Source organism: Leuresthes tenuis, unplaced genomic scaffold (assembly GCF_036924035.1).
Source record: "Leuresthes tenuis unplaced genomic scaffold, fLeuTen1.0.hap1 SCAF_9, whole genome shotgun sequence".
In the NCBI taxonomy this organism is placed as follows: Eukaryota; Metazoa; Chordata; class Actinopteri; order Atheriniformes; family Atherinopsidae; genus Leuresthes; species Leuresthes tenuis.
This window is the reverse complement of record NW_027325363.1, coordinates 35982773-35994967: the sequence shown is the minus strand read 5'-3', so window position 1 is coordinate 35994967 and position 12195 is coordinate 35982773. Positions and strand designations below refer to the sequence as shown.

Below are 12195 nucleotides of genomic sequence, written 5' to 3'. Positions count from 1 at the left end.
AGGGAACGGTACAGGGGCCCCGCAGGGAACGGTACAGGGGCCCCGCAGGGAGCAGTACAGGGGCCCCGCAGGGAGCAGTACAGGGGCCCAGCAGGGAACGGTACAGGGGCCCCGCAGGGAGCAGTACAGGGGCCCCGCAGGGAGCAGTACAGGGGCTCCGCAGGGAGCAGTACAGGGGCCCCGCAGGGAGCAGTACAGGGGCCCCGCAGGGAGCAGTACAGGGGCCCCGCAGGGAACGGTCCTGGCTCCGTTCCTCTTCAGCCTTTATACTGCAGATTTTTCCTTCAAGACGACCACTTGTCACCTGCAGAAGTTCTCCGATGACTCTGCAACCGTCAGCCTCATCACTAATGAGGACGACAAGGAGTACTGGGAACTCACGCAGGACTTTGTGGACTGGTGCCAGCGGAACCACCTCCAGATCAACAAGGGGAAAACTAAAGAACTGGTGGTCAATTCCTGCAGGCGATCATTCTGCCCCCCCGACACCAGTAAACATCCAGAGAACAGACATCGAGATGGTGACATCTTATAAGTACCCGGGTCTGGACTGGACTGGATCAGAAAGGCCAGAGCAGACTCTATCTGCTCAGGAGACTGAGGTCTTCAGGAGTGCAGGGGGCACTCCTGAAGACCTTCTATGTCTGCTGGGGGAGCAGCATCTTGCTGACAGGAAGAGACTTGATAAACTGATCAAGAAGGCCAGCTCTGTCCTGGGATGCCCCCTCGACTCAGTGGAGGTGGCAGGAGGGAGGAAGATGATGGCTAAGCTGTGATCCATGATGGAGAATGACCCCCACCCCATGCAGGAGACTGTAACAGCTCTGGAGAGCTCCTTCAGTGACAGACTGCTTCACCCGAAGTGTGTGAAGGAGCGCTATCGCAGGTCCTTCCTTCCTGCAGCTGTCAGACTTCACAACCAGCAGTGCTCCCAGTAAACCACACACTCACTAAGACTGAAACGTATTAAATATGTGCAATAAGATATTGCACATAATATATGTGCAATATATTAATAAGTGGTTCAATTGTGTAAATTAAACCACTGTATATATACTTATGTATATATGTTCTATATTGTTTATAGCGTTATTTTAATTTCTTTACTATTTTGGTATTTTTATTTGTTTTATCCATTGCTGCTGCAACAGAAAAATGTCCCCACTGTGGGATGAATAAAAGTATTCACCTTCGTAATGCAGTTATATTCATAACAAAATCATTTGCACCAAACAGTTGGCCTTCATGATGGATCATCTGAGTTATTCCAATAAAAAGTGAAAGAAGTGTGGTGAATGGGGCTGCGTAAAACCAACATCGCATAGCCATTTTGACATAATGCTGGTTAAATTTGACATGACTAATAGACTGTCTGCTTCAAAAAAGCCATCAAATATGAATAAAGCCTAAAGCTTTAAGTATGCGCTACAGTGTATGATACGGTTCAACATTACTCCAAAAGAAACGCTTGATAAACCCATATAAGGACAGAATATTTCTCTATTACAGAGGAGCTCAAGTTTTGATCTGAGCTAAACAAGTTAAGACTAATCAATAAACTCTTCATGTGAAATCCTCATTAATAAATCCTCCTTCCGTCGTGCTCATCTGACTGACTGAGCCTTCCATAGACAGGACTCTCTGAAGGGTTTCAGCCAAAGGATTCAGGATAATCAATATAATATGATTAGCCTGCACATCATCAACTGTCCAGGTCCAGCCACAGACAAACAACACAGAACTCCTCTAATATCAGCCCTCCATCTCATCCCTCCACTAACTCATCTCATTATTATTACTGTGGAGAAGCTGAGAACTTATTGATCCCAATATCCATTTCTCACCAGGGATCAGAACAACTGTAAAGCCACTTAAGAGCTATTGATTGTGGCTTCAAGAGGCAGCGCTGATGAGCCTCATTTAGGGTAAGATGTGGAAAGATCTCCTCTGCCCACCCCAGGTCATAAGTGACCTGGACAGAGATGTCAAGCTGTTTTATTTGAACAGAGTCATTGGTGTAGTTGTGAATGCAAGATTCACAATGATTATTTGGTCTTTTTTCTTCTTTTTATGATAAATTGTTTGGACAGTTTGAATTCCTCTACCTACATCTTTAAAAACTGACCCTGATGATCCCTACAAGCTGCAACAAGCCGGAGGCTAAATGCCTCATGTCATCTGACGGTCACCATCAGCGGCAAATTTACTACTAAATTAGTCTTTTAGTTACAGCTGAAGAATATTAACTCTGAGTGAAGGTACAATGTTTGTTAAACCAATCAGTTAGCTGTTCATTTATGTCATTTTGTTTTTGAGGGACAAGGGCAGTAAATAAAATCAGGAAATGTGTCAAAAACAAGCAGCGGAACGCCATGAGCAGTTCAAATGTACCAGATCTTAAAGGTGTACACATGCTGCCCATATTCAGAATATGCCTTATCATCTCATTACATGTTAGATTGATCAACTTTTCATCAAAGAGAATTAAAGCACAGAAAAGGGCCTTTTTATTCATTTCCACTGATCTTTTTTAAACCTTTAAACAACAGGAAAGATTAAAAAAATGCCACATTTAATAGAAAAATGAAAAGAAAAATCTCTCCATTTCACAGACAAAAAAAACATTTTCAATGAACTTCTTTTATTTCCCCAAAAACAAAAATGATGAAAGCATTCAATAAAATCGTATTATGCCCGATGCGGTACAGACCTGAGATTCAACTTGTGGCTGATTGAGACACTTTCAGAAAACCTTTTTGTTTTATAGTCTTATAAAAGACTTTGCATACTTGAATAGGAAACTCTTGGAAGTGTTACAGGTTAAATAAACAAAAAAAACTGAGGTCTTGGGGAGATATGCATCAACAGCAGATGCGTACTTGCTTGGTAAAAACACTAGTACCAACAAGATGAGGCTCCTCTCAACAGGTCGAGCTCCTTAACCATCCACAATGCAAACATTCTGCACAGCGACTGCTTCAAAACCATTTTTCGGCCAAGTAGCCGGAATCACACTGTGTGTTCTGTGGTGAAACCAATGCTGTGGAGTATGGAAGCGAATCGTGACCATAATTCAAATTAAAATGCATTTGCAGAAATGCTTTTTCATTTTAAGAATGTGGCTGCATTATTTGACTCATAAATTAAATTAGTAATCAATCATCGTATTACTGTCAAATAAACCGCCTGGTTTCTTTATGTCTGGGGGATTGAGGGTGCATCAACCCGGTTGGGACATGGAAGGGAGCCGCTGATCGTTTAGTTTGGGAGCCGCTGATCTAAATAAATATAAAAGTTATTTTAGTGACAGTCACATCAACAATGATCAGGTTAGAACTTTGGCACAAAGCATCAAATGGCAACAATTAAGTTTAGTTGTGAACACGGTTCCTTTACAAATAACAGTAATAAGGAGTCTGCTACATCAATCCGTTGCTTTGCATCCTCCCACGGATGGTCTGGTGGCCTACAGCTCCGCTATTTCCTTTATTTCTAAACCATTTAATAAATAGCTTTCAGTGAACTGAACGGATGTTGATGGTCGGTCGTCCTCGTCCCATTTGAGGCTCCACAGCATCCAGCTGTTCCAGGACTGAGCAGAGGTTTACTATGGAACCTCATTAATGTGTAAATGTGTGACGGCAGAGCATGCAGCCAAGCTCCCTGACTTGTTCTACTCGGTCAGGGGCATCAGACTCAGATATATTATTAGATTCTACCTGCTCAGCTAATTCTAACAGTGTTTGCACAATCTTAGGGAGCACCATGATCTGTGGTGCGTCCTCTAAAGACCCGGCAATTCAATCAATTTCCCGGCACATTTGCAATGTAATGCAATGCAGATGTGCAATTCATAACAGCAGAAAGGGCATTTCCATATGTGGCTTCATTATCCCGTGCATCAGCTGGGGGCTGGTGGCCACACGTCTTATATAATGCCACAGAATTTGGGTGTGCTTTGAATTTATTCAGTACAAACTGAATTTTGGTTTTCCACACTTTTGTACTGTGTACTGCTGAAAAACTAAAGTCAAGCACTGTGATTTTAGCTTTTCTAACATGTAAAATGATGACTCAGAGAGAGAATTTGTTTAGGTATGAAGCACAAAGGTGTGTAGTCAACTAAATGTGCTGCTGCCACTCAATCAGTAGCGTAGCTAGAGAGAGGCCTGTGTTTGTATGGGCAGAACTGGCAACTCTCTTCCAGAGAGTCATTAGAGATTTGTCCGGTTTGGGGTTTCAGTTAAAAAAGAAAGACAACATAGATTTGCTAAAAGCAACCAAGCTGGTAACGTTAAGGGTTTCTTTATGCTTGCAACGAAATGTACGTTTGCATCGCTCAGTGCCTCCAAAGAGTGAAGGATTTCTGCTGTTTTCATGCTGGGCAAGGCTAACAACAAACCATTATAAAGCAAGAAGAAAAAAGCACCAAAAACAGTACATAGCAACAAAAAGCACTGACAACAGCTGCACAGGACAATCTTTATTGTTTCACTCCATCAAAAAACAGATCTGTCCAAAGTTGGGCAAAGCTAAAGGACCAACAAAAAGTTTAAAACCATGCTGTAACTCAGACTTTTCCACCTTTTTCTGAGATTGCCCACAAGCAGCAGCAAAACACTATTTTTCCCCACTCATCTCTGCCTAAAAACGGTGTACCTGTCAGTCCTACTGTGTGTGTACACTGTGTGTGTGGGCTCAGCTGGGTGTTTGTGTCCTGAAAGTTGGGTTGACTTTAGCGCTTGAAAAAATACTGACTGAATAATAACAAAAACACATGAAGAAATGTATGAGCAGCACTGAGCTGAGCCCACACACACTCAGCATGTGTTGGTAGGACTGACAGGTACGCTGAGGTGTTCAGTTCAGTCTGATGTTCAGAGCCCTAACCTTAGCTCCGGCACGTATAAAGAAAAATGCCACAGCAGGTAGAGGAGGAGGGCAAATCAACTATAATATGAACCCTTTAGCTGGAAGTGACGCAGAGAAATCACACTGGTGATCTGCACATGCACACAGCATAAATCTGACAAATGGGCTTCAACACGCTGTCAACGTGGCACGCAGCTCTATGGTAAAGGTAACTATTTCAGAGATCAGAGGCGAAGCAGGAAACATGGATATGGATGGGCCACGACACATTTGTGAGAAGCATTTACATGCATGACACAGTGACAGTGTGGAGGAAACAGCAGATCTTATGCAGGAGCAACACTCACATCTGGTAGGCTTGATAGAAAATTGGTAACATGTGGGAAGATCTGGCTTTAAAGGAGCAGCACGACATTTTAAGAAAGATGCTTCATTCTATTCATCTTACAATAAGGCATTTAGAATTGAGGAGAGGCTGACTTTGCTACTGATCAACAACAGCTGTTGGCTATGACTGCATTGCTGGAAACCTGATTATAAACTAAATATCTTTGTTCACATGAGACAAGTATGCCAACACAATCTACTTGTATGCTTTATAAAGTTCTGTTTTCACATGGTTCTATTTAAAAGTCACTCATTTTGACTCAGGGTTTCCACTGACACCTGTTTGTACGGTCGTGTTCCATCTCTCACATGGACTCATTTCACAGTATGCAACGAGAACCACTTCAGCTAAACCAAAACTAAGTGGCGTTATAAGGTGTTTTTCATATCTCCCTTTCTGGATTCAATAGTGTAGAACACACATTCAAAAGACATTTACTACAATCAATTTGAAGGCGTATCAATTTACTATCAGATTACTAAAATAACTCCTAACTGCATGTCAACAGGAACTTACTAATATTACCTACAGCAACAAATTTCATTTCATGCTCGTATGGAATGATGATAAAGTACCTTGAGCAAAAGTATGATGTAGTTAATAATGATTAAACTATTCATAAGTAATGACTATGTTAAGCTTGTTAGAGCCAACTTACAAGGTCATCATCTTATAAGAGCGGGCTATATCAACCTAAAGGTCTGAGGCGGGCTGCATCTCTGGAACCTTAACTCTTTCCAGCTTTTCTTAAGGGCAGACATTTTTAAGCTCCATTATACATAAAAATGGAGAAGGTCTCTCCCTCTCTTTTCCCATCTTACATTTCAGATATTTTCCATCCACACCGATAATAATTCAACCAAGTTTAGTCTTTCTCTACATTCTTTACAACCCCCCCATTTAGTTTCCCTCAAACAAATGGAAAAGCAGCTGAATGCCCAAAACAGGCCAACCAAGTGCTATCAAAAATGCTGTCAACTTTTCCACAAAGACACATTCAAACCACACTTACCACTGGATAACATATGGCATACTTTAAATACATCTAACAGTCAAATCGTGATCAAAATTCCACACCCAGAAAGAACAACACAGATGATGGCGACCTGATGTGGATGGTGCCCGTTTACTGCTCCAGCCCTCCCTTCTCTGTTCCTCTGCTGACGTGCAAGTCACTGTTTGTGACCTGAGAGACACTTTCTGTTGGCATGGGAGGCAGTGGGAAATGATGCTGATGCAGCAGCATTATAAACTGCAGGCTACAATTAGAGAGGGCCTCATGCATGTGACACAAAAACGACTCCAAACTGAACAAACATATAACATCGACCCTGCTTATACCCCCCAACTGTACTTAAATGACTTTGAGAATGACACTAAAGCAAATAAATGGATTCAAACATATTTCCAACTTTAATTAGAACAAAACCTACTGTAAGGGCAAACTTTACAGAAAAAACAGTACTCCTCAAATTGAGCCGGTGTTTGCTGTGCTTTTCTTTTTCTCTGCAGAGCCACTCTTACATACTTGTAGTTCTCTAATCATTTTCGCTGTGTTTGACCTGAGTTAGCAGACATAAGCTAGAGACAACACAAAGTTGTGAGGACAGTAGAACCAGGTCTGCCACATTGTCCGTCTCGCTCAGTGTCGCAAGCTTCATTTAAAAAAAAAAAAAAATGTATTTAAAGAAAGTAAAACAAAAGCTACTAGCCTGGGCCTACTAGTTTTATTTGGCCCACACACCTTTTTTAAATGCTAGAACTTAAAACTTGGATACAATTTACTGTTGTCACATGGACAGTGTACTTAAATACGTTCTAAAATGAGAATCAGTTTTAAGCCAAATGCTGTTGATTCACACCAGAAAATAGTTGGATAATTAGTTGTTTACAATTTCTGATGTGGAATTTTTTTTGCACCACTTTTCTAAATCACTTAATAAAAAAGCAGTCAAATATCTTGGGTCACTGTTAAAATTCTCACTGTATCATTCAGATCAAAGAGGAACCCACCATTAAACTTACCAGAGCTCTGCAGCTGCAGCTGCACAATCTCTGAACTGCCTCAGGTTTGGACAGGAGAGGACCGATCTGAACAGGCTTACCCCAAATTATGTTGGCATAATTTTGGCTATATAATATGGGTAGGGTTGTGGTGCAACAATGAAGTAATCACTGCAACTTAAACACACACCAAGTACCAGGTGTCAGCCTTTCTTCTGAGAAATACTGCAGAAAACACAGAGGTCATGTTTGTTTAGAGAAATGAACAAGAATCTGGCGTGGATGATAACAGGCTGACTGGACACATGTTTAAAGAGTAAATCCAGATATCTGGAAAGAGTTCTGTGCTTTCTGCATGGGAGCAACAAATCAGCTAGAAATGTTTGGACAGCAATCCAATGGGGGAGAGGTCAAACACAGGAAAAACAGAAACTAGAAGTCAGTAGGTGGAGATTTAGTCTAAATCACCACTAAATAGAGCTGAGCACCACAATTAAAAGGACACTGCCTTGGTTTTTAACCTTGTTTCATATTGGCAACGACAATAACACTAACATTTCCTCTCCAAAGCATTACAGGAAGTAATTCCACACTAAAGGAAACTACAAGCTTTCCTAAGCTCCACGGGTGCAGCCTGCAATGTGAAGTTGTTTTCTTCCCAGTGATCTGTGTGATTTACAGTGATCTGAAAGTGTCATAAATGTGTTCCAATGCTGGCTTGTTGATCCTAGAACCTCTCCTCTTGACAATAGACAGCTTTTTAGTGAGCCACTGGTGTGGTGTCAGTGGGGCTGTTTTTGATTGTGGTGTTTGGTTACTTGTCTTGTGGGAACTTCATTTGTTTCATCAAACTGATAAAGGATAGCACTATCTGCTGCAGCTGTCTTTGCATTGTTGTGTTAAGGCTTAAGGTGCCAATCACACTTTCTAAATAGCGACTTAGTTAAGCACGGCAGAGAAATTATTTGTACGAACATTTTGTTTTGATATTTTAGGGAATTATTTGGTTTAGCTTCTTGCCAACAATTTCACTGGAGGACCATGACCACTGTCACATTACAGCAGAATGCTAAACATGATGCCAAATCCTGCAGCCAGTTAGTTGAGTTTAGTGTCACGCCTGAAAATAGCTTGCTTGCCTGCGCCTAAAGGCTACAATTCTCAGCGACTGTTCACCAATTAGCATGAAACATTACGAACACGTGTACTTGGCACTCACCCTCCTGGTGTTGTCCAGAACTTTGGGGTCAGGCTGACCATAGTTGGGGGGGTTGGCATGTGGGTCATAGCCCAGCCTGGAAAGCATGGGAGCGATGACAGCCATGTCCCTCACCACGTCAGAAGGAATCTTTCCCACCCACTTGGACAATGCCTCCAAGTTGACAGGCTTGATGACCTGATCCGTGGACCTCTCCACCCTAACATGAAAAAGAAAGACGGTGGTTTCAGTTGCACTTCGAAACATTTTATAATATTGATATTATATATTGATAACAGGACTTATACCAGTAGGTCAATCTAAGATCAGGGTAGAATTACTGAATGCAAACAGATTCATTTGAGCCTACAACGGAACACATAAAGCACATTTGAAAGTTTGGTTACCACACTTCACCCCATTAATCATTGCTGGTAAGACACAGTATTGGCTCAACTTGTCCCAATATGTCCTAAAATAAAAAAGACAAGTCCATATCTCAGCTAGGTTCACTGGAAGTATCCAATTGAAAGTAACTGGATCATGAAACACAATTAAATATGGATCCTTGTGTCTGTTTTTCTCATTCATCATGAATAAATGGCAGCTCACTCTTAGTTTATTCCCCATCCCTTAAATATCACATTTCATAAAATTTACCATCTAATCTCTTTGAGGCAAACCATTAATTTAGTCTCATATACAAATCCAAATGGAAATATTGCTTAAGGTCATCAAAACTTCAGATTAAACTATGGTCTCTGTGACAAGATGCAATCAATCTGCAGAACATGAATGCTTCACAGTGGAAACATTTCTGGATAATCACCTAGACATAAACTATAATGCCAAAAGTATTCACTCATCTGCCTTTACACACAAATTAATTTAAGTTCATCCCATTCTTGATCCAGAGGGTTTAATATGACGTCAGCCCACCCTTTGCAGCTATAACAGCTTCAACCCTTCTGGGAAAGCTTTCCACAAGGTTTAGGATTCTTCCAGAAGCACATTTGTGAGGTCAGACACTGATGTAGGACAGAAGGCTTCTCTCTCAGTCTCTGCTCTAATTCATCCCAAAGGTGTTCTATCAGGTTGAGGTCAGGACTCTGTGCAGGCCAGTCAGGTTCTTCCTCACCAAACTGGCTCATCCATGTCTTTATGGACCTTGCTTTGTGCTCTGGTGCGCAGTCATGTTGGAACAGGAAGGGGCCATCCCCAAACTGTTTCCACAAAGTTGGGAGCATGAAATGGTCCAAAATCTCTTGGTATGCTGAAGCATTCAGAGTTCCTTTCACTGGAACTAAGGGGCCAAGCCCAGCTCCTGAAGAACAACCCCACACCATAATCCCCCCTCCACCAAGCTTTACACTCGGTACAATGCAGTCAGACAAGCACCGTTCCCCTGGCAACAGCCAAACCCGGAGCTATTTTTCCCCATTCATTGAGCTTTACATTTTTTTAAATGACAAATTGTTTTTTTGTTGTTTTTTTTGGAGGGGGGGGGGGGCTTAATTGTACGGTTTTATTGTTTTTTTTTCTAAATTATATATTTTTAATTATTATTACTTCACTGTTATTTACAGTTAATTCTATCAATTTTTCTATCTTTTTCCCCCCACTTGTGGTCTTTTTTGCTTTGAAAAACACTATATAACTAAAGATTGAAATATCTTTCAGGATTTCAGGATTTTATATTGAATATATCAGTATAACATATTGAAATAAAATCCCTGACTGTGTATCCACTCTAATTTCAATTTCCCCCAGGCAGCTGGTGTGAAAAATGCTTAATTCTTGCTTAAAAAAAAAGCTTCCTCTGGTACACTAAAGCCGAAAAGCTGCTTCTTTTTAATCACTGGCTGTTGCTAGCTCTTTCAGGTTGCTCCCTCCCCCATGTCTATTGACCACCTGCTTTCCACCGTCTCTGCTCCTATGTTTCTTGTCTTACCCTATACTTCAATATGGCAATTCACTTTCCTCTAATCCATTTACTTTGCAATTGAATCTTTACACTGTATGGGTATAGTCTCCTGCATGATTAATAGAGTGAGTTGGTTTTGTTACCTCAGGAGGATGCTGGAGATGCTTTCTGAAAGGTGGGCCATGATCCAAATGACCACTCCGCAATAAATGGGTAGGGAATCACTTTAGGTAAATCTAACAAAGCCCAAGAGGCTGCAAAGTCTTCTGAGCAGATCACCATTATGTTACATCCAGGCAAATGAAAAAGAAAAGAAAAAAAAACTAGGGGTCTACACTTGTGCGGGACACAAAAACTCCTCATTGAATGCTTTTCTTAGTAAGGCTATTAGTAATGCCAGTTACTATATTTATTGCACAACAATAAATTTCATAATGACCTCGAGCTGTCTCAGTAAATGCAGATATCCCCCGTTATGATACCTCCATTCACTGAACAGGATGCAATCCATTTTAACATCTACTTCAAATTTGACATCCCTAAATTTGGAGTGCATCTGTATTTTCATTACTTGAAAGTCCCCCAGTATCAAATCTATCCTTTTCCCCCTTGTTTACATGTTTAGATGGTGTTTTTGTTTTGCAAGACTATGGCTAAGGATTTCTGCCTCACAAAGGCAAAGTCAGATAGTGCAAATAGTATTTGCAGACTTTTTGGAGGAAGCAGCATAGACCAATCCTGACTAGTTGCCAGGTAAGGCTAATTACCAGTTGGGTGGGGCTCTAGTTTTTTAAAGGAGAAGCTAGCACAAATGAGGTAAAAAGCCAAGTCAGTGTGTTTTCTTCTAGTTGCTAAACTGGTATTCTGTTTATGACTGTAATATCATGACATTTTATATTTTATATTTTATACATATATAGATTTTATAAGTTCACGTCTTAAGATGATAAACTACTGCAGAAGTGACCTCAGTTTGTTTTTGGGGTATTGGAGTTCCTTACCGAAAGATACCATAGAGACACTGGTCTGCAGTCTTCACTTTTTCAGAAAGCAGTTTGTCAAATTTTACCTATGAAGAGCTTCATTTTTCAGCTTTTCCAGTTATGTATCTGAGACACCACGAGTATGAGAAGGCATGTCAGATGAGTCCATTTATTTTGGTGCGTTTTCTTGCCAAGGTTCCCTGCTGTGACGCCATTTTGGGCAGAACAGGGCAAAGCGAGGTAGACCAGTGTCTTCCCCTGGAAGAGGCAGCTCTCGCACCGGCAGGGACTCCTCTCTCCCCCACTCAAATTTGTTGTGAAAAAACAGCGGGCTTTTCCACTTATCATGAAAACTGACACTATTCCAGCCATTTATCTTATGTAAGAAGGCATGTTAGTCATTTATTTATTCCATTGTGTTTTCTCTCAATTGACGCTTCATGCTGCCAGGAAAAAAAAAAACCTATAAGCAGTCCAGGAGCAAACCGGCTATATTTCCAGGCTGTTTCCACAGTAACCTGCAGAAACCTGGGTAAATGCACAGTTGAGTTGAGCTTTGGTTACAGCTCGAATTGGCCACTGTCTCTGTCCCTGTATACATCCTAGGGAACTGAATAGTTACTGACTTAAGTTTGTCTGACAATGTGAACTGTGTGAATAAACCTAATCAATCAATATATAATGCAGTTTCTAATTTACTCTGTGGGACATTATTGTACATAGCCAAATTCACTGCGCAGATGTCCAAGTTATTTAAAAGGTGACTTTATGAGATGACACTGCAGTTATAAGACTGGGATTTTATTAGAGTCAAGAAACACTCTGG

The 12195-nt window shown here is 41.1% G+C and overlaps 1 protein-coding gene across 2 annotated transcripts in view; it reads right to left on the bottom strand.

Annotated features, from left to right (window-relative positions):
- Positions 1-12195, bottom strand: part of tpst1 (tyrosylprotein sulfotransferase 1) — a 39423-nt gene that overhangs the window by 5606 nt on the left and 21622 nt on the right. For both annotated transcript variants that reach the window (XM_072393180.1, XM_072393181.1), the window contains exon 3: positions 8484-8682. In XM_072393180.1, the coding sequence (XP_072249281.1) occupies positions 8484-8682 (199 nt within the window). The remainder of the gene's footprint in view (positions 1-8483; positions 8683-12195) is intronic.